General features: G+C 34.6%; 2 protein-coding genes across 12 annotated transcripts in view; one reads left to right on the forward strand and one right to left on the reverse strand.

Annotated features, from left to right (window-relative positions):
• Positions 1-11,743, forward strand: part of DSC1 (desmocollin 1) — a 29,067-nt gene extending 17,324 nt beyond the window's left edge. The window contains exons 10-16 of the mRNA XM_050768269.1: positions 326-585; positions 736-878; positions 5,845-6,057; positions 6,509-6,748; positions 8,257-8,378; positions 9,102-9,350; positions 10,204-11,743. Of these exons, the coding sequence (XP_050624226.1) occupies positions 326-585; positions 736-878; positions 5,845-6,057; positions 6,509-6,748; positions 8,257-8,378; positions 9,102-9,350; positions 10,204-10,401 (1,425 nt within the window). The 3' untranslated portion in view covers positions 10,402-11,743. The remainder of the gene's footprint in view (positions 1-325; positions 586-735; positions 879-5,844; positions 6,058-6,508; positions 6,749-8,256; positions 8,379-9,101; positions 9,351-10,203) is intronic.
• The window catches only part of TTR (transthyretin), a 1,143,467-nt gene that overhangs the window by 443,047 nt on the left and 676,365 nt on the right, over positions 1-24,055 (reverse strand). The gene's annotated exons all lie outside the window — the stretch shown is intronic.

Raw genomic sequence — 24,055 nt, forward strand, 5'->3', positions numbered from 1 at the left:
TAATAAGCAATGAAATCATCTGACTTTTTTCATACACTTATCTTGCATTTCTGTTAATATTTAAACTTAAAATCAAAAAGGCTGAAGGCAAGATCTTCCAAAAGAAAAATGAGAAGAAAAATGGGTTGAATCCAAGAATCAACAATTTTGCATTTGGCAATGTTTGTCACTTTAGGAAGCTAATTATTAGTCTTTAACTGTGTTAGCCCTAACTTTGGGTTACATTTTAAATGTAAAAATGATATTTCTTTGTAGAAAAATTTGAAATTAGAAGCCTTATATATAATGTTATATATTGACTTATTAAGGTATGCTTATTTAACAGCCATTGAACTATGAAGTCAATCGCCAAGTTATTTTGAAAGTTGGTGTAGTTAACGAGGCACAATTCTCTAAAGCAGCGAACTCACAAACTCCTACAATGTGCACTACAACTGTCACCGTTAAAATTATAGACAATGATGAGGGCCCTGAATGCCACCCTCCAGTGAAAGTTATTCAGAGTCAAGATGGCTTCCCAGCTGGCCAAGAACTCCTTGGATACAAAGCGCTGGACCCGGAAACAGCCAGTGGTGAAGGCTTAAGGTGATGTACTTTTCAAAAAGCTCCTTAGTTTTAATTGTTATGTAAATTGATTTTAAAATTAGGAATGTTTCTTGTATTTTCAAAATGACAGATTTTAAGATCATGTCCCTTCTTTGATTTGACCATTTATATTTGATTTCTAAAAATTAGGTATCAGAAGTTAGGGGATGAAGATCACTGGTTTGAAATTAATGAACACACTGGCGACTTGAGAACTTTAAAAGTACTAGATAGAGAATCCAAATTTGTAAAAAACAACCAATACAATATTTCAGTTGTTGCAGTGGATGCAGGTGAGTGCCATTTTCTACAGACAAAGTATAAATATAGAATATGTTTTTAAGGAAACCTTGGGTGAAATCTGTTTATTTCTAGACAAAACATAATTCAAACAGTGTTTGCATTATTATTATTCATGTTATTGGAGATCACCCAGTTTTGGCTCCAGTGCATCTATAATGCAAAGCTATGAGGTAGTGAATGACCAAAGCTTAAGGCTTAATTATATCACAATAAATTTAAATGTAATTGCATCACAATTAAAATTAAGGTCTAAGATTTAAAAGATGATCTATATTATTAATTTCTGCTGAGGAAATGGTGGCATACTCAAGGATCACCGTTTTTTTCAGAAGTACAGGTTTAGATACGTTATGATTTGAGCTTGCTGAAAGGGTTCAACACACCTAAAACAGGTGGGTTCAAAGTAAGTTTGTTCTGAGCTTCTCTTAATGGAGAACGAATCATTTATCCTATTTTATAAAGGAATGGTCAAACAATGACTTAAGTCTTTTGTGGTGGTTTACAATCTTTTACCAAGGTCAATTTTAGAATCAATTCTGTAAAGAATGTCCTCCAAATATAGTAAAGTAGTGATCTGGAACTTCTTTTGAACATACACATTTCTATCAGTAAACCACTTGTTAGTATGTTTAAATATATATTTATGAATGTTTTTAAATATTTGCTATCATATGTATTTATGTACATGTTCTACTCTATTAATGTATACATCATAAAAATATGGGAAACATATTAAAAGGATGATAAAAATATAAGTAGAAGCTACACTGTTTCATTTTATCATATTGATGACAAATTTACCATAAATTGTGGCGAATTGCCATAAATAATAAAGATAAATGAACTTGGGCTTTTATAACGTAGCCTATTCTTTTGACTACGTGCCTAATCCAAGAAGGTTTCCACTCTTTTTATCTGCATATGCTGGATGTTCGACACAAACTAGCTGAAACAGCAATGCTATAGTTTTTTTTACTGCGTCTATTGCATTTCTTTAGAAGGAATGGGTGAATGTATTAATAAATACATATCAAATTCCATGGTAATTAACACAAGTTGGCAGTAGTGAAAATGTTCATGCTTATTTATTTGTCCTTTTGACTTTTTTTATAACAAAATGCAAACAATGTGTTCTCAGATATTATACCCTATTTTTTTCTATGATTGCAAAGAATACTTTATGTTTACTCATTTATTCCGCAACTGTTGGTTTGTCTATTAAGTTCTAAGTATTAGACAAGCTGACATGGAAATTAAGAATGTTAAGATAAGGCCAAATTCTTACATGATATCAACTATAGAATTATTATATTTTCACAAGAGATTCTATGGTGTGAGAACTTTCCTCATAAAGAATGTACGGATATTATCAGAAGTGGAGATCAGTTAAGAGCTGCTCAGATTAAGGATGAAAGAGAAGAGATTACAGAAATGCAGAGGTGTAATTTTTTAAAAATAAAATAATGTCTGAAGCAGAGAAAATTATGGAGAACACAGTATTTAAAAATTAATTTTGTTTTTTGGTGCTAAAAGACAATGTCTATAAGCACAGTCATCATAGTGTAAGAAAATAAAAAGCAAACTTTAACAAATTTATATTCCATGGCTATAAGATAACCTGGGTGTGCTTAAGAAAAAGTAAAGATAAGGATGTTACACATTTTAGTGAAAAACCATATAGTGATATGAAGGATTTTGTTTCTTTGAACTTTAATATATACACACACACACACACACACACACACACACACACACACTTTGCTCTGATGCTCATGAATATTCCTGGATGATAATCTAGGTATTCTTCTACTTTTCTTAGAATCCAACTTTCTTTCTTGTGTCAATCCTCTGTCAGTCAGGCTGTCAGTCGAGAAAGCACTGTTTTACATGCCTTCCACCTAGAGTAGCATTCCTCCTCCTGTCTGAAATTCAGGTCCCTTAACTTCTTCAAATAAATGGCAATGACAAGGTTTTTGATTGTTTCCATTAGTCTGGATTCAGTTCTTCTCTAAACACCTTTTGACCTGGGAATAACAATTATCATATATGGTGTAGCTTCTGTAGAAAAGGCTGCTTTCATTGTTTCTCATGTATATCCTGTTCTCTTAACGAGATTAATTATGAGTTCAATTTTGTAGAAAGACTGTTTTTCTTTGTAAACCATCCCTTTCCAAGTATCTGGCAGAAAATGTGGTATACGTACACACAGTGCAGGTGCTGATATTTGTCATTCCTTTGTTGTTTGAGAGTCCTATGAATCTCCAGGTTATAAATTTCACTACAAAAAGCTTTACAATTCTAGGGACATAATTAGCACTTGGAAAAACTGGTTTTAATGTAGAAAATTGAGATTAAACATTTACTAAGTGCTTCTTTATTCTTCCCTTCTGCAAAAAGGATTTTCTTAAGATAACAAATATTTAAGGGTTGTCATGTAGAAGTGGCAAACGTTTTGCATGGATAGTCCAAAAAGAACATGAGCAAATTATAGGAAATTATTAGGAGGCATATTGTAGCTTAGTAAGTAAAAATTTAAATCTTTTAACAATTTTAAAATTTATAGAATAGGCTGATTTATAATGTGGTAATTCTAGTTACTGAAACATTTGAGTAGCAATGAAAAAACTACTGCTTTTCAGAATTGCTGTTGAAGTGTTATGAAGATTTTTAGTTAACCCAAGGTGTATTTTCTAGCTCTGTGTTTGTGATGTTTCTTACTCTTTTATACTTGGCATTTGCTTATGTGCTTAATTTATGGTAAGTTTTAGAAGTAATAAACGCACCCAATGACCTTTCACCATGCTCAGCTATTATCAGTAATTACTTATTTTTGGCTGTTTAGCTCTTCCCAGGGGTAAAATAAAAACTAACCATCAACCTCTTATAATTTTTGATATCTTCTAAGACAAGCTTGTCCAACCTGTGGCCTGCAGGCAGCATGCAGCACAGCATGGCTTTGAATGTGACCCAACAAAAATTCACAAGCTTTCTTGAAACATTATAAGATTTGCTTGCAACATATATTTTTTAGCTCATCAGCTATCATTGGTGTTAGTGTATTTTATGTGTGGCCCAAGACAATTCTGTTTTCAGTGTGGCCCAGGGAAGCCAAAATTTTGGACACCCCTGTTCTAAGACCTTCTCAGCTTTAGCTTTGATTGCCTTCCATGTAAATAGTTTCAAGCATCTTTCACTCTGTTTTTATCAACATGCTTAAAACAGAGACTGCAATAGAAAAGAGTAAGTTATGGGATAAATGTTGGTTGAATATGTGATTAAATAAATCTTGATTTATATTCCTATAATTACCACATTTTATTGGATTTTTAAAGTGTGTTTTCTCACCATTTTTCTACAAAGAGAAAGGCTTTCTGCTTAAATTTTAAAAGGTGAAATTATACTATATATATCAACTCATCTGTAGTGCATGTAACTAAATTTTTTACTTTATAAAGCCCTCTTTTTCACATTATTCATTTCTTTGTTAGTTTGCTGATTTTAAAGTTGTTACTTATATTCAAATTTATTTGCTGTTTTCTGGCAGTCTCAAAGTATTTATATGCTATTGTACATTTCTTCTCCTAATAGCTATATCTCTGTTTTATTTCTGGATATTTTTAAACTTGTTCAGATAGTTTTAAAATAGGCATAAATAGTAGTTAGTTTATTTAAACAATTAGTTTAAAAATCACTGAATAAATTAATTTTGTAGTTATTCACCAGAAAAAAATTTTCCTGAAATACACTACATGATATGACTCAGGGTTATTTCAAATTAAAAAGAAAAATAAATTATATTTGCATGGGAGTTATAGTAGTCTTTATGATAAATTCAACAGACGTGTTTCAGAATGTGGACCAATATTTAAAGCAAAAACATGAAAAACTGCATCAATTACCTTTCTGTTTATTTCAATTTTGATATCTTATCATTTATTATAGTTTATTATCCTTTGACAAATGGTGGGATTTGACATGTTTCTGAATTTCATTATCTCTTAAACACATATAATGGGCACTATTTTAACTAAAAATACTATGTGTGAAGTCTTAGGCCATTAATAGTGGCAATCAACAGGTGAGTATGAGACAGTTCCTGTTGTCAAGAACGTATGAATGGCATTAGGGCAGAGATGAAAACTTATTTTTCTGGCTTATTCAATTCAACGTTTTCAAGTATAAAAATAGGAACTGCATTATGTTCAATGTGTTAGTATAAAGTTAAAATAGGAACTGCATTATGTTCAATGTGTTAGTATAAAGTTATAGTTAGCTGGGAAGTACTGGGCAAATCACTAGGCTCTCAAGGTGAATACAACTTACTATGCTATTTTTGCAGTTCAGTGTGTGAGCCAAGGTATTAGCAAAGGGTTCTGAGGAAGCACTGGAATATGGCTGCCATTGTCTGTGGAAGTCACAAGTTTCATGAGGAGGTGACATTTGAGTAGATTCTTGAAGATAATAGTGTGTTCCCTGGCAAAGAAGAGGAGAAAAGTATTCCTAGGAGTGGCAACCTACAAAGCAGACAGGAAGGGAAACACCTAGTGCATTTCTAAAGACGTTTTCAAGGTTTGGGCAAAAAGTATATGATGCAATGAGGAAGCCGAGAAAGTGATTGATAACCAAATGTAAAAGGATGAATACATACGCCGCATAAAGAAGGATTTAAGACATCCATTTGATTTTCAACAGGTCATTCTGTAGTGACCTTCTTCATAATCTCATACCTTTTAATTCTGAAAAGTACCTGAAGAAATTACCTGATTCAGCCCTAGTCTTCAAAGAAAAATGACGTGTCCCTATTTTGTAGCCTTGATGTTTGAAATCCGGGAAGCATGTATACAAACTCAAGCTCAGACAGCTAGTAGAAAGCAGATGTCAACTGTGTATTTTATAAATTGTTGAAAATAAATGCATTTTCATGTGAAGAAATAACCTATTTTTAATTTATCTTAGTTGGCCGATCTTGCACTGGAACATTAGTAGTTCATTTGGATGATTACAATGATCACCCACCTCAAATTGATAAAGAAGTGACCATTTGTCAGAATAATAAGGATTTTGCTGTTCTGGAACCTGTAGATCCAGATGGACCTGAAAATGGACCACCTTTTAAATTCTTTCTGAATAACTCTGCCAGTAAAAACTGGAATCTAGAACAAAAGGATGGTATGTAATTATGCTAAATGTTATAGTCAGTAGGGACTTCAGATTGGTGATGGTCCTTTCACCTTAGTTTATCATAATAAATATACATTTATTTAAGGAAATTATTTTATTAACCCTAAAAACAACAATACCTTGTTTTTCAAAAAAAAAAAAAAAATTGATGCCATTATGGTGAGCTTAGACTCTTGTTCTGAATATCCTTTAAGAAAACATGTAAGTCCCTTTCTAATTAACATTTGAGCAGCATATTAAGTATAGATTAGTTTGATATCAGCATAAAGCAACATAAATTACTTTTCTGGCTCTTCTGAGAAATCAAAAATTAAAAAAAAAAAAACGAAAAATTAGGGTTTATATTCTAAATTGATTCCCGTCCACTGAGAACATCAAGTAAGAATAATATTGCTATCTAAACATCCTATCTGTATATATTCTCTCTTTTTTTCCCTAGGTAAAACAGCCATTCTTCGCCAACGACAAAATCTTGATTATAACTCTTATTCTGTGCCTATTCAAATAAAAGACAGGCACGGTTTAGTTGCAACACACGTGTTAACAGTGAGAGTATGTGACTGTTCAACTCCATCTGAGTGTAGAATGAACGATAAAAGTGCAAGAGATGTTAGACCAAATGTAATACTTGGAAGATGGGCTATTCTTGCTATGGTGTTGGGTTCTGTATTGTTATTATGTAAGTATATTATCATTATCTAGAATGTGTTAGCTAAAATTTTATCTAATATTTTTAAAACATGGAAGTTTTTTATATTAATAGCCTCTGGGAAATGTGTTCTTTTAAAAATACTGTAGGCCGGGCGCGGTGGCTCAAGCCTGTAATCCCAACACTTTGGGAGGCCGAGACGGGCGGATCACGAGGTCAGGAGATTGAGACCATCCTGGCTAACACGGTGAAACCCCGTCTCTACTAAAAAATACAGAAAAACTAGCCGGGCGAGGTGGCGGGCGCCTGTAGTCCCAGCTACTCGGGAGGCTGAGGCAGGAGAATGGCGTAAACCCGGGAGGCGGAGCTTGCAGTGAGCTGAGATCCGGCCACTGCACTCCAACCTGGGCGACAGAGCGAGACTCCGTCTCAGAAAAAAAAAAAAAAAAAAAAAAAATTGTATCTATTTTATGTCTTGGCGCTTTGAGTGATAGAAGAAACATATCAGTAACAGCAGATTAAATTTAAAGTAAGTTTCAGAGGTGGTAGCCTTAGTTCTTCAATAATTATCTGTGAGACAGTGGGTAAATTATTTCCTCTTTTTTGAACTCATTTTTCCATGTGTAAAATGAAGAAGCTGGATAAAACTATTAAGATTCCATCCATATAAAATAATATAGTCTTTGAACCGGCCATGTTTATGTAGGGAATACACACATAGAAAAAGAATTTGTGAAAACAGAGCTTTTCCAAAATTTACTCAGATATTTATGTTCCATATTATTAATGAAGTGATTTAGCATCATCGTAAGACTTCCATGAGTGGAAAATGGTCACGTGAGCCACTGAGGAAAAGCAATACAGGCAAAGGATGCTAAGATTTTGCAAACTGTTATTTGGAGGTACAAAAGTAATAGAAATATTGTCCACGCTTAATTAAGTCTGCCTTTTTCTCTCTCTTTCTTTCTGTTTCTTTCTTCCTTTCCTTTTCTTTTTCTTACTCTCTCCTCTGACTCTAAAGAACCCGTTTGCATTTACGAACTTTTCCTATAATCTTTACTGTATCCTAATTCATTGATCTGAGTTTCAGATTAAACTGGATATTCCTCTTAGCACTTTATTAGTTGATGTACACTTTTGAAACTGGACACCAATTTTATGTAATTGCCTTTCTTGTTTGTATTTATGCCTAATGTTCTTCGTCTTGTTATTCTAAGCCCTTTAAGTGTGTTCTGTGTGATTTTAACTACTAATGATGCTATCTTAAACTTCAGTTAGATGAAGTTACCATTTCAATGTAGAAGAAATAAAAGACACACATAAGTTAATTCTGGACCTGGAAAGAGAGTACTATTTATCTCTTTAAGCTACAAATAGTATAAATACATTTTAAAAATATTCTGTTTTTAAATCTTGTGACCTAAAGAACTCAATTTGTGGAATGAATTTTTTGAGACATATGCAAGAAGACTTTTAAAAAATCATGTAATCAAATGATTTAATGTCTGTGTTTTACTTTGATCTTTTTTGCTTTTTAGGTATTCTGTTTACATGTTTCTGTGTCACTGCTAAGAGAACAGTCAAGAAATGTTTTCCAGAAGACATAGCCCAGCAAAATTTAATTGTATCAAATACTGAAGGACCTGGAGAAGAAGTAACGGTAAATCAGATTTCACATCCCTTTGAATTGTATGGTGAACAAATGATGACAGATTATTATACAACAATGTCAGTGATAATATCACTAATGTTTATTGAGCACTTACTATGCTAAGCAGAATTTCAAGTGTCCTCAGTGTTTTAAATCATTTAAACCTCCCAATTCTACAGGGCTAGGGTTGTCACAACAAACTGAGTGACTTAAACAAGAGAAAAGGATTGTTTCACAGATCCGGAGACTAGAAATCAGAGATCAAGGTGTTGGCAGGTCCATGCTCCCTCTGAAGGAACTGGGGAGAGATCTGTTCCAGGACCCTTTCCTAGCTTCTGCCAATTCCCTGGCTTATGGCAGTGTAAATTAGATCTTCATATGGTGTTCTCCCTGTGTACATGTCTGTGTCCAAATGTCCCCTTTTTATAAGGATACTGGTCGTATTAACTTAGGGACCTACTCTAATCCCATATAACCTCATCTTAACTAATTGCATCTACAATGACCCTATTTCCAAATAAGTTCACATTCTGAGTCACTGAGGGTTAGGACATATGAATTTTTAGGGGACTCAGTTCAACCCATCACACCTGTGATACTATAATTCTGATTTTATGTGTGAGGAACAGAGAGGCACAGCAGGCAAGTGATTTGCCTATGGTGAAAAAAATGAAAATGAGTGGTTAGTTTGCATTTTTCAAATTCACTTTATCACTCTAATTTTACTTTCAGGAAGCAAATATTAGACTCCCCATGCAGACATCCAACATTTGTGACACAAGCATGTCTGTTGGTACTGTTGGTGGCCAGGGAATCAAAACACAGCAAAGTTTTGAGATGGTCAAAGGAGGCTACACTTTGGATTCCAGCAAAGGAGGTGGACATCAGACCTTGGAGTCTGTCAAGGGAGTGGGGCAGGGAGATACTGGCAGATACGCATACACAGACTGGCAGAGTTTCACCCAACCTCGGCTTGGCGAAGTAAGTGCCACTGTCTTCGAGGTCATATTACATGGAAGTTAAATGCTAGTTATAAATCAGAATTTCCCAAAAGTTTTACTCCTCATATACCTGGAAGTCAACATCTTTTAAATGTTGGATTATCATAGATGTGGATGTCTGGTTTAAACCCAAAGAGAAACAGTTTACGAAAGTTTATCTAGGAGTGCCATATGTAGATGTGTTTACAAAGGATAAAAAGTTGACAGCTTCTTCCCTAAAAATTAACAGAAAAACCACCTAGAGTGAAATATTTATTATATAGGAATGAATGGATCATAAATTACAAACATTTCTCAGTGTGCTTGAGTTCTTTGTGTGGTTATGAAGTCCTGGCTATCAAAATCAACCAGATAAATTGTTGAGCTTTTATTTTGAGTTTTAGTTCCTTGTTTTGTTTTATGTTCAGATTAATCAGTATAGGTTTGATGTTAGCCAGTTTAATATATTACACTATCACAGTTATATAGTAGTGTATAAACATAGGAATCATAGCCTATATTGGTTTTCTTCAAATATGTGAAGAAGCTACAAAGATAAATTTCAAATATACATGTTTTATGTTCAAATGGAAAATTATAAATGAGTTGTGTGATATACGTGTAGTCTTAATTTTTCTAAATGTGCTCACTAGAAGCATTTATTTATTTGCTATATTTTAAGAGTGACTATAATACAGACCAATCCTGTGCATTTTTTATATATAGGAATCGATTAGAGGACACACTCTGATTAAAAATTAAACAGTAAAAGGTAAATCAAAGACATCATTTTTCTGCTAATATGTTTAGGTGTTTTTTAAAAAAATAATAAAATGTGCTCTTTTTTGATACAGAAGGTGTATTTGTGTGGACAAGATGAGGAGCATAAACATTGTGAAGACTACGTTCGTTCGTATAACTATGAAGGCAAAGGTTCTCTGGCCGGCTCAGTAGGGTGCTGCAGCGACCGGCAGGAAGAAGAGGGACTGGAGTTTCTAGATCAACTGGAACCCAAATTTAGGACATTAGCAAAGACATGCGTCAAGAAATAAATGTGCCTTTTAACAGTGTAATATCCACAGATGCATAAGTAGGAGTTTATTACATGCAGAATGTTAGCAGCATCTGCTAATGTTTTTGTTTATGGAGGTAAACTTCATCATGTATAGGTAAGGGTACTATAAATATGAGATTCCCCTACATTCTCCTTGTCTGGTATAACTTCCGTGTTCTCTAGAAATCAAGGTTTTGTTTGTTAATTCTCTTTTAGGTGCATGTATATATTGCCCTAGTCATGACTGTACTGTATACTTTCTTGCACCTTGTATTTGAAAACTGATGTTACTTTTTGTGCTGTGGAAGAACATTTGGGAAAGCCGGGTATTATAGAGGCCAATGAAAGATGAATTTGTGTTGTAGATGTATGAATTAAATATTTTCTTCAAAATCTTGGGAAGAATTATGTTCTTAGAAATATTTTCTTTGGGGCCAGATAATTGCATTCTCTCCACCTGAGTGGTTTAAAAAGGACTTTTAAGTATTCGTCAGTGCAGTCTTCAGTTTGGTGATTAAGCTCATTTCTCTTTTACACTTTTGTACTCCTCAGAGCAGTGCTCCCAGCATTGTTTTCTTTCAGGATCCTTCAGAGCTCGGTCCTTGGACCTCTGCGCATGTGGATTTGTTATCAGGTCCCTTCAACTTCTGGGATTATTGGAAAGATAAGGACCAGAACAAGCTCACAGCAAACTTGAGGGGCAGAGATTTTATGAAGATTACCTGAAAAGATTTCCATGAAAGAATTACAACCCCGAGGTTCCTGGGTTGACTTAGGCTCACAAATATGTTTCATTTGCTCAACATGGCTTACTACTAACATTTTAAAAACATAAATACGTTAGCAAAAACATTCACTCTTGAGTTTGACATAGGCCCACCTTATCTGTAGTTGCCACCTGCCATCTCCAAGCATTTGGACAACTAGCCCTGATGGCATTAGGCTGCAACTCTGATATACAGAGATTAGCACCTTGAATATGCCCAAAATTGAATTACCATCTGTATTAATAGTTAAGACTCAACCTAAATTTATAGTTACTTTAAGAAAATGGGCAGTCAGAATTAGGGACTAGAATGTTTATGAGAAACCCCGTCTCTACTAAAAATACAAGAAATTAGCCGGACGTGGTGGTGCATGACTGTAATCCCAGCTACTCGGGAGGCTGAGGCAGGAGAATCGCTTGAACCTGGGAGGCGGAGGTTGCGGTGAGCTGAGATTGTGCCATTGTACTCCAGCCCGGGCAACAAGAACAAAACTCTGTCTCAAAAAAAAAAGAGAAAAAATGAAATCTATTACTGCAACACTTACCAAACATTTGTGGAATAATGAAAAAATGAATGCACACATTCAGAAATAATTTTGAATGTAAAACATTTTAACAGGATAGTATATTTTATTAATCTAAAAAGAAACTATATATTTAAATAGCATTTTCATAGCCATTTGTGGCAAACTCTATAAATCTATAAACAATAACAGTATGGAAATTTCTCATCCAGAAAACACAAAGACTTAAAAAAATCTATTAACTAGTTAACTATTTTTAAAAATGAGTGGCTTTTAAAAAAATGTTGGGACTAGTCTTCTTATTCTCAGTTCCAAATTAAAGGTGCTTCTTGATATGAAACTGGATATTGGATCAAAAGAAAAAGTGATTTTAATAAATCAGGTTTTATTTTACAGGGTATCCATAATATACAATTTGTATAATCATTATAAAATATTTCTATGGTCATGCAATTTTCGTTTTCTGATGTACAGTTTGCTCTGATGATAATATCAGTTCTAAAATTTTAAAATATAAATTTGGACATTTATCATAAGTTACATTCTTGAATGTAGGTACAAAATGTTCTTGGAGCAATGAAAAATCATTAACTGAACCTTAACTTTAAATGTACTTTTATGTTCAGATATAAATTTTCTTTTCCATAATTAAGCAAGTGAAAAGAAATATGAAGACAACCGAACATATGTAAATTAAATTTCAGCCAATGATTTTTAATTGCTCCAAGAACAATTTGTACCTACACTCAAAAATGTAATAATTAATGTCCACAGGTAGATATCTTAGCAAGAGAAGATACTTTAAAAGCATTAGAAAAATTATTAGAAATTTGGGAAATAAATTTGTATTAACCAGTTTTGGCTATTTAAAATATTTTCAAAATATCGTTAGAGTTTAGCTCAGAGAAACTTTGACTTTTGGTTTAGTTAGGCAATTCAAAATCATTCTGTTTACTCCCAAAATTAAATGTTAATTGTGTGATTGATAAAATGTGTGACACTCTATCAGAATGCTTACAAATTTCATTTGTTAATAAAATATTGTATTTCATGAATTTATTTAATATAACTTGTCAGTTAATTGTCAACTAATAAGTTAATAGTTATGAATGGTTTTTCTAGAATTAAATCAGTATTGAGGAAGATATACAGTTAAATTTTCTTATCTTGTTTCAGATCTCAAATATTTCATGTGAAAAAATTTCATGAGAACACCAAGATAGATGAAAATCAATGTAATTTTATAAGTGAGCTTCATTAGACATGTCCTAATTTTACTGAACTTCTGCTTACTCCTGTGCTTATTAAAAGTATTTCATAAAACTTGACATCTATGCATATCTTTACTTTCAGAAAATGTCATATGCTGTGTTATTTAGAAAATGCTCAAAATAGATGTTTTAGAGTCAAAGATTTTTATTATCGCAGAAAAGCTAACTCCCTTTTTATTGGATGTTAGTTATGAAAGTTCTGTACTAGTTGAAAAACCTAAATGAAATTAGGGCAATGAAACAATATATATTGCTGCATTTTTCTACTCTCTTATCTGCTTTTCTAATAAATCTGAAGGAGCGTTGCATTTGACTAGACATTGCATTTGTCTTTCTGTTTTTGTAGAAAAAAAGAAAAAAGAAGCATAGCAGGAGAAAACATTACTAAGAATGGATAGATTCTTGCGTATTTTATAGGGCCCAATAAAATTAAGTTAGCAGAGTTTTTCAAAACTCTTCGAAAAAATAATGTTTACATAAAAAATAAAAATCACATATATATTACTTCAAATCCTTACTACCAAAACCAAAATAACTTTTTTAAATAGCTATTTTAAATAGACTAATTTAAGTGTATTAGAAGGATTATAAAAACAAATGTGTGAACTACATTTATAATACGTATTTTATGAAGCTAAGTCTTTTACTATTTTAAGATATTCACTTCTTAGAGTAAGTTTTTTGATTGATGGAAATAAATATCCTGTCATAAATCAATATACAGAGTTAGCAGTTGTTTATTCCCTAACTTTAGAGAAAAAAAAAAAACAATGAAAGACAAGTGTGGTTTTCCTGTGGTCTGCATTTGCCTGAGAATACATAGGATTTCAACATTTTAAAAATTGGGTTTTCGGTGTGCAACAATTTGATACCTGTAACCGTGGAATTTTATTTGTCTATGTTTAGAGACTTCTAAATGATATACTGTGGAATTATTAATACTAAAAAAACTCAAGGCTTCATTTGAGATACGTGAAGTTTTAATTTACCTAAAATTAATGTTATTTTCTACCAGGTAAAGTTCAAGAAAAACTAAAAGAAGCCCTCTAATCAAAAGTGGAAATGAAAGGATTTCCTTACTTGGCTTTGCCTCCCCTAAAAGATGTAGAATATTTGGTACTGAGTGGTGGATGACATTTACATAGTTCAAAATCTCTCTTAAAACCCAAGTTTCTAAAGATCATCCATCCATAGTAGGTGTCCTGCAAGAGGGATGTGCTACTGTCCTACACCCACCATATTTTCCACCTCTTTGAGATCCATACTAAAATTCAAGGTTGCTCGTTCTTGAAGTGTAATTCCTGGATTAGCGGGCTCAGCATCACCTGGAAACTTACTAGAAATGCAAATACTTTGGTCCTTAGCCCAGATCTACCATATAGGAAACACTGAGAATGAGACCCACCTATAGAGTAGGTTAACAGACTCCCCAGGCCTTTCTGATGTACTGTCAAGGTTGAGAATGTCTGTCGTTCTATTCCTCACCTCAGCGCTAGCTCTCTGATACTCAGTGTGGTCTGTGGACCAACAGCATTGGCATTGCCTGAGAGCTTGTTAGACAAATAGATTCTCATACCCCACCTCAGACCTATTGAATCAGAGTCTGCATTTTCACGAGATCTCCAGGAGATCTGTAAGCACATAAAACTAGGATGAGCACTACAAAAGTGATTAGGTGAGAGGAAAGACAGCAAAAACGAATGGGTGAAAAACATGATTAGTTTAGTGGAGTAAGCAATACAGGTAACCTCAGGCAGTAGGTTCATGATATTAGTTAACGTCTAGATAATTAGATATTATTTAGATACCATCTAGAACATAGATGTGATGCCTGGTGCTCAGGCAGCCATTTTGTGAGCTTCAGAATGGAAGCCATGTACTGAGAATAGTGGAGCAAAAAGATTAACAGAGGTTGGATCCCTGATAAATTGTAGAGCCTCTAATCTGCTTTAGTCTTCCTGCCTCTAAACTTGGTCATGTGTGTGAGTAAACCTTTTTGTGTTTAAGCCATACAACTTTAGGTTTTCTGTTATATGTAGTTGAATGTAATCTGATATGGGGAAAGGACAAAGATTGGATGTAAATAATTGTTTTACCCAAGTCATAAGTCAGTGAAAGTAGCAGGTAACCTTCTGTACTTTGAAAACTCACTTTCTTTTGGTTAAGAGTTCAAATATGGGCCAGGTGCGGTGGCTCACACTTGTAATCCCAGCACTTTGGGAGGCCGAGGGAAGGAGAACAAGAGGTCAAGAGATCGAGACCATCCTGGCCAATATAGTGAAACCCCATATCTACTAAAAATACAAAAATTAGCTGGGCATGGTGACATACACCTGTAGTCCTAGCTGCTTGGGAGGCTGAGGCAAGAGAATCATTTGAACTCCGGAGGCAGAGGTGGTAGTGAGCCAAGATCACACCACTGCACTCCAGCAACCTGACAACAGAGCAAGACTCTGTCTCAAAAAAAATAATAAATAAATAAATAAATGAAGAGTCCAAATATGATGAGACTTGAAGATATTCCAGTGTTCTCTGAAAAGCCTCAGAAGAAAAGGGAGTATTACTTCATGGAAATAAAAAAAGGTACAATAATGTGTCATTTGAAGATAATATCTTCCATCCTTTCTAAAGTCAAAAGCCTTCAGTGGCTCACATTTGTAGTCTCAGCACTTTGGGAGGCCAAAGTGGGAAGACTGCTTGAGGCCAGGAATTTGAGACCAGCCTGGGCAATATAGTGAAACCTCATCTTTACAAATGTTAGCTGTACCGTGCCTGTAGTCTTTGTTATTCAGGGGACTGAGCAGGGACAATCCCTTGAGGAATTTGAGGTTACAGTGAGCTATGATTGTACTACTGCACTCCAGCCTGGGTGACAGAGTGAGACCCTATCTCAATTAAAAATTTAAAAAATTAAAGTCAGAAGCCTGACTGTAGAAAGCCACCGATTTAGGAGTGAGGAGACTGTGATCCTTCTGTTAACTTGCTGTGTGATCTTTATTAAGTCACTCATTTACCACAATTTTTCAACTCTACAAAGAATTTTGTTTATTGATTTTATAAACCAAACTATGTTCTTTAAGGTAGAGATGATGTTGTATTCACCATTGTATTCTCCCTTATAACTGTGCTTGACAGGTGTTTTGTTTGTTATGGGATTTAATATTTAGTTGTTGCACTAATTAAAATTTTAAATAAAAATACCTTCCCTAAATATACGCATGTTTAAATGAAGCACTCCATTTTTACCCTTCTGTTTTGTGTTCCTACACAAAAATGATCTAGTAGATGTGATTCCTTAAGTCTGAGAGAGTTAATATTTTGTTGCATTCTAGTATCCTGAGATATGTTCTCATTGTTCAGCTAATGAAAATAAAGGCAAATAAAAATAAGTAAAACTTTTCTCCCATGAATTAATTCAATCAATGTTCATCACAGTTCAAAACTGTCTTAATGTCTCTACTCGAATAGACTTCAGAATGAGTGAAGATGAGTTTAAACAGAAAATCGTGGAGCGCTCAGCATGAACAAAGATAATTTTATGATTTTGCTGTATATGACAAATGGTGATTCCGTGTTTGAATTGACTGAGGTGAAATTCTGCTGTTCCACATTGTAGGCTATATAAAAAGTTGTGGTCTTTTTGTTTATTTTTTTTAAATAATCTCAGTGAATCAGCCAGGACTTGTATTAGTCTGCTGATAACAGAAATAAGAGTGGCTTAAACAAGGTAAAGTTTCATTTTTTATTTATTTTATTTTATTTTATTTTGAGACAGAGTCTCGCACTGTCACCCAGGCTGGAGATGCTGCTGACTTCAAGAGTCAATAGAGTTTTGAGATTTGGGGTGGGGTCAGCAAAGGGTATGTCTGGAGCCTTAAGGGAATTATATTCCAGGGGAAGAGGGATGCCTGGGGAACCAGAACTTCTTCTGGGGGCTGAGATAAATAGGATAAATACCCTACGGAGATTAGTCCTATAACCTTTAAATGTATAACAGTGAGACACAATGAGGGCTGGGCTGGGTGAGAGAAGAAAGGTCTTGTCAAAGGTTCGGAAATTTCTGAGGCTCTCCTTTGACTCCTGTTGGAGATATGGAACAGGTAAAGTGGTTGCCTTTCTCCATCTATAGGGCTCCCACTTGAACCCTGATGATGGAGGACAGTAGAGATATATTAAGCTTGGTAAGATGACTGCCTGATACACATTAGCAATAATTATAGGTTCTATACATGCTAATACAGATTAGCTAATTATTATTGAATGCTTACTATGTTATAGGCACTGTCATAAATACATAAATATATGTAAATAAATATAAATGCTACATATTATATATATATTTAATCTCACTAAAATTTTTTGAAGCAGCTCATTGTTACTTCAATTTTAGAGAAAAAATGGTTCCCTCATATAAACCATTGAGGACAATATTGATCAGATATTCCTTTGAGACAGCAAAAGTCCTATTTCCTCTGACCCCATCTTAATAGTCTTTATCCTACTACAAGTCTTTAATGACTGCTAACTCCACAATAGGAAGTAGACTCAGCAGTGGCACATTGTGATCTAGGAAGTGTGATCCCCACACAAATTACTGTAGAAGGCACCAAAAGGGTGTTAGAGTTACACATGCTCCAGATATTGCCTTTAGTTTCAAAGGCCAATCAGGCAATAAGGGAAGGAAAATGTTGTCCACTCTCTAGGAAAATGTAGTTAGATGAATGCCTGAAAGCTCCTAGAAAGAAGGCTAGGGTCTACTCAAATCAATTTTTTTTTCCAGTTTAGATCTTAGAGGCAGATGTTATGTATTCAAATGACAAGGAGGAAGACCAAGAAAATGACTAAGAAAAGCAGTAACTATAGCTTATATAAACTATATAAAATCAAGCAGTCATATGATCAATGTTGAATACAGAACTATATTTTTAAAACATCATATACAAAGCTCTCCCAAAAAAGTCCTACACAAAAATATACTTGATATAGTTTCAAATCTTTATTCACAACTTGAGAAACTTCAAAAGGAAGAATAAACGTTAAATGTACAGTTAAATAGTTAACAATTTGTCTCCCGTTTCTCCCCACTTTTGATTCTTAATATCTTCTAGGCATAAAAGCAGCTGCTCCTGAAAACTCTGTCCCTTCCATCTCTCATATGCCCCATCAAACTGTCCTAAAGCCCAACTGCTGTTGACAGTTCTTACACTTTCCTTTCTAATGTCACAGCTATGTATACTACATTTTATTCATAACATTTCAAAGAACAATTTTTCTTGAGCATTTAAAAATTCTTTATAAAGTTGACTAAGATAATTGAAACAACATAGACTGCAATCAGACTGCTGGTTATTTTGAATACTTCAATATCTTAAACATGAGAGAGAGAGACATAAATAAAATTATTTCAAAACCCATTATCATGTTTTTCTAGAATATCAACAGGGGTTAATTTATTTCTTCACCAGTTCTGCATTTCTTTAAACTTTTCTGGGATTACAGATATATTTATTTTATAATCTTCTTAGAATTTCATATTATTTTGAATACTTTGGGACTGACAATACTCTTTTTTTTTTTTTTGAGACGGAGTCTCACTCTGTCGCCCAGGCTGGAGTGCAGTGGCAGGATCTCAGCTCACTGCAAGCTCCGCCTCCCGGGTTCACACCATTCTCCTGCCTCAGCCTCCCGAGTAGCTGGGACTACAGGCGCCCGCCACCTCGCCCGGCTAGTTTTTTTGTATTTTTTAGGAGAGACGGGGTTTCACGGTGTTAGCCAGGATGGTGTCGATCTCCTGACCTCGTGATCCGCCGGTCTCGGCCTCCCAAAGTGCTGGGATCACAGGCTTGAGCTACCGCGCCCGGCCAAGGACTGACAATACTCTTAGGAGGTCCTAAAGAAGAGGAATACCATCTCTGACTTTCAGAGGTTAGAGAATGTGGGTCAATTGATTTTTGATTGGAGCACAAGATTTAGTTGCTTTCCTCAAGGTGATAAACACTTCAGGCACTAATCAGCAGAATTAGTTTCCTTCTATAATTAAAATACAGCTGCTTAGTAAATAAAATGTTTTATGTTCACTCTTGTTACATAGTATTTATTATTTGCAACCAGATGTCTTCCCCAAAATATTGTTTTTTGCGTACCTCACATAGATGTGTGGCAAAACCCATTAACTCATCATTATAAATCTATTGATTTGGTTGGTAACATAACTTAACGCTTGCTTTCTCATTAGTTTCTATTACAATTATAGGCTACCTAAAATACTCATCTCCTGTTAACAGATGATGAGGGATTGAATCTGTGTAGTTAACACTCCTCCAGAGAATATTTGGTTCATTTATCATATTGGAATGCACTCCAAACCCTCCTTTTATTTGGTGATTGTGTGGGACAAACTGAATAACAGCAATACATGTTTACCACTGGTGATTATCCGGTTATATGTGACCACCAGGTTTTATAGTCCTTCCTGTTTTGGGAACAATGTTAATTTCTCTACTCATTTGGTTTATTAGTAATTCCTTGCATTATTGCTTCCTGATTATAAGATAGAAACAAGTATTATATATACCAATACTTAATTAGCAGACATGTAACTAATAGGAAAAAACAAAATACTATTAAATTTCTTCCTCTTCCACTTACTAAAATAAATGAGATTTAAACATATTGTGATATATTTTCTTCTTATTAACCCTTCACAACCTTTGCTTCTCATACTCATTCTTTTCTACCTCCATAAAAATTAGTTGAATGTGTTTAGAATGTGTGTTTTTGTTTATATAATTTTTATTAAAATGCTGCTGTTCAGTGTAATGATTTTTTGTCTTTTTAAATTTATATTGAATGTAGAAATACTCTATTTTTAGTTATTTCACTGGGTTCTATGTTTTTAAGATCCATTCATATTGCCATATGTAGGTAGCCTATTGGTTCTAACTTTGCACAGTGATCCATGGGGTGGATCTGCCACCATAATTTTTCTTCTTTCCAAGGATGGTAACCCAGATTGCTCCCAGCTCCCTCGACAGCAAAGCATCCCTTCATAGACTTCAGTGAGAATTCTTCTGGGTTATTAGCCAAGAGATAAATTGCTGGGCTATAGGGTTTAATATATTACGTTGAACAATCATTGTTAGGCTACTGTCCTGAACGTTTGATCAGATTTATAACTCTACCAACAATGCACCAGGCTTCCCAAACATCCACATTCCTATTAACATTTACTATTAGCTTCCTAGTTTTTGCCAAATAAGTATAGAAGGATATTTTATGACTTTGATGTGCCTTTCTCAGATTTCTTAAAATATACTTGGTAGGCTTCAGATTCCTCTGTTGTAACAGTATGCCTTGTAATACTCTTTGCCTATCTTTTTCTGTTATGGTTCTGCCACATTCTAGTTGACATGTAGGAGATCCTTGTATTTTCTAGATATTATTCTCTCATCTGTTTTAGTCATGAAAAACGTCTTCTCCCAATCCATCATCTGTTTATCAACTTTATTTATGTGTCCTCTGTCAAATGAAAGCCTGCATTTTAATGTAATCAAGTATATATTTTTTTATTCCTATATGGTATATGCTTTTTAGGTTTTAGTTCAAAACTCTTTTCCTGCCTCTGTGTAACGCTGATGTTCTCATGTATTATTTTTCATTAACTTTGTGTGTCTTCCACCACAGCATATGTATAAATATAAAAGTGGTTGTGTAGGGGACCAATTTTATTCTTCTCCAATAATGAATGTTTTCCCAATGCCACCACTAAATAATTCCTTATTTTCTTCACGCTATCTGCTGCCACTTTTATCAGATATTAAGTATCCATTTATACACAGGTCTCTTTGGAGTTCTAAGTTAAAATTCATAAGCATATTTGTGTGTTCTTGTGCAAAAGCCATACTAGAAATGTTTAGTAGGCCCATCTCATATTTTATTAATATGCTACTATAACATATGTCCAGCATATTTGAGATTAGACTAGGAACTCCCACCCTATCAAATGTGGCCCAAGACATCACTTTAATATGCCAATAAACACTAGAATAGAAAAAGGAAAACAAAGAATTGCTTGTCAGAAATGCTCATTTGTCATTTATTTATTCATTTGCTCACTCATTCAGCAAATATTTATTAAGTGTCTACTATGAATCAGGAGTCATGGTAATGCTGATAATACAAGGGTGAACATAAAAAGGATTACTACAATCATGGAAATGTAGTCTTTGGTGAGAAGCAAGTATTAATCAAATAATTATTTGAACAAATTTAACATTGCAATTGTGACAAGTGCTCTCCATGAGAGGCAGTGGTTTAATGTGGAAGGTTTGACTGGGTGAGGAAGAAAATAAAAGCTGAGATTTGTAGGGTGAATGGGAGTTAACTAGGCCAGAGAGATAGAAGAAGGTTCTAGGAAAGAGGAAAGGGCGTGTACAAAGTACTTATAGCAGACGGAGCCTTGTGAGTGCAAGGGTTTGAAACAATGCAGATGTATTTGTACACAGCAATATATAGAGGCAGGCCGGGTGCGGTGGCTCATGCCTGCAATCCCAGCAGTTTGGGAGCCAAGGCAGACAGATCACCGGAGGTCAGAAGTTTGAGACCAGCCTGGCCAACATGGCAAAACCCTGTCTCTACTAAAACTACAAAAAAAAAAAAAAAATTAGCTGGGCATGGTGGTGGGCACCTGTAGTCCTAGTTACTCAGGAGGCTGAGGCAGAAAAGTGATTACTTGAACCCGGGAGGCTGAGCTTGCAGTGAGTGGAGATCGCGCCACTGCACTCCAGCCTGGGCGACACAGCGAGACTCCATAAAACAAACAAACAAACAAACAAAAACTTTGAAATGTAATAGAAATTGAACTTGATTAGTATACTATGTTTCACTGAGATCAATTCTGAAAAGTGAAGTTCCAAGAAATATACATAGCATTAAAAAGTAAAGATAGCATTTGTTGGAAAACACAGAACTTTAAAACTTTTTCTTAAATTGAGAAGGATTCTTTTTAAAGAATTGGTTCAAATTTTCAAAGAGTACACAACTGATGCAAACTGCACAGCTCATCTTAGTATTACATTGTTAATTCATTTATTAACAGACAAGATGTAGGGTTAGTGTTGAAGAGAGGGGGTTGAAGGTGAATGAATTAGCTCTAGGGTTCAGCCCTAGACCAGGACAGAGAACTCTCTGAGGAGAGGTACTGGAAGGATAGGAAATAGGGAGCTGTCATGAGGAGGAAGTGAATGGATCAGAGAGATGTGGTAGTACAATGGCAGGGAAGATGGATGTTCATAATAACTGACACTGAGGGAGCACTTAGAATGTGCCAGGCCTTGTTCTGAGTGCCTTGATATCATTTAATTCTTGCAACAACTCTGAGAGGTTAAAAAATTGTGCTCATTTTATTGTGATTAGCAGATGTTCCCTTTATGCTCCAACCTATGAAGCAACTAGACAATGTCCTTTAATCTTGCTTTTTTGCCTGTTAGGTTTGTGTTTCCCTTGCTTTTGAATTCCATTCTATGTCATATGCCATGCTGAGATGGTTTCGCCCTGAAGATGACATCTGTCCCTGTGGATCACTCATCCTCTGGTGCTGGCAGGGGAGGAACTAGCAGGATTCACAAAGCTCATGGAGAGCGTCTCTATTTGCTCATCAGTGAGTAAGTGGGATTTTTTTGGTTGTTGCTGCCCTTAATAGTTTCTGGTCTCTGAAATTAAAATTGTGAAGTTAGGCTGGATAGATTTGGCCTGTGGGCTTTGGATTGCAAATTGTTCACTTCTTTAAGGACTGCTCTGGCCCTGACTTTCTATGTTATCTCTGAAATGAACACCCATTTCCAGCCAAGCTTCTCAAAAATCTGTCATAAGCAGTCTAAATAGTTTAATTTTAGATGTAGAAAGTACCATAGATAGCCTCCGGTATTACCTTATTATTATTGACTATCTCACTTAACAGATGGACAAATGGGAGTGTTGATACCTGAGAGATTATTACTTAAGCAACACAAAGGAAGTTGCTTCTTTTGCTCTGGTGTACTTTTTACTATAAAAAGTATATTTTTATTGGGAAACTAGTTCATGCAGCAGAATCATATTCATAAACAAAAGTCATTCTTTTTTTTTTAAAAAAATCACATCTACTCACATTCCATTGCATTTTTAAATATATGCCCTTTGTTTCAAACCTATGTTCTAGAGGGATCTATTTCAGTGACCATATAGCCTAACCTAAATACATTAAATAAATTGGGTACTTGTTCAGAGAAAGTACTTTATATTCCATTCTTTTGTTTAAAGTTTTTTTTTGGTGATAAAACGAACAAATCACCATTTTAATAGCCTCTATCAATCAATGTGAAAGAGGAAAAGAAATATCTAAGATGAATTCTGGTCAAATTGCTCTTCCACCCTTTCCTGGAATGAGGAAAAACATGAGCTGCCCTTAAGGCATCAGAGGTTAAAGAGTAGGCAAGAGTTTGGAAATGTCCTGTAGTCAAAGCCTATGATGATAGTCTGAGTAGATCTCCAGAACCTGAAATTAGATTTCTTTTTGTCCTCTGAAAAAGCTTTGTGCTAGAGATCATGACGTCATCATTAATAGGATGAGGTGTGCTTATGGTATCGTTGATGGAAAACCATGAGTGTTAAAAAATATGGAAATGGAAGGATGTCAACTATAGTCTCATGCCTCATGCTGATGACTCAGGCTTATTTTACTAGCAAAGGGTCAATGATAATTTTATGGATATGGAGACAGAACAGCTGATTAGTGGCATTCATTAATAAAATAGAGCATGGGACAGACACACAGAATGTAAGGCATGTGCTGTTTGACATTAATTTTTAATTTAAATATACGCTCAGTATTGCAATAATTCTGGCTCGGCGTATAATGGTATTAAGATGGTGAACGTTTTCAAGAATTGAAATGGTGTGAGTGTCACAGTTGGCTTAGCAAATAGGATTCTCAGGACATCCCTGAGGAAACTTAAACCAAACAAAAGGGAATAGACAAGTTTCTCCTTTTGTGGTCAGGCTTACCTGGTTTAAGTCAGTAATTGAAAAGAGGTGCAGGAGGATTAGTCAGAT

This window comes from Macaca thibetana, chromosome 18 (assembly GCF_024542745.1).
Source record: "Macaca thibetana thibetana isolate TM-01 chromosome 18, ASM2454274v1, whole genome shotgun sequence".
Taxonomy (NCBI): Eukaryota; Metazoa; Chordata; class Mammalia; order Primates; family Cercopithecidae; genus Macaca; species Macaca thibetana.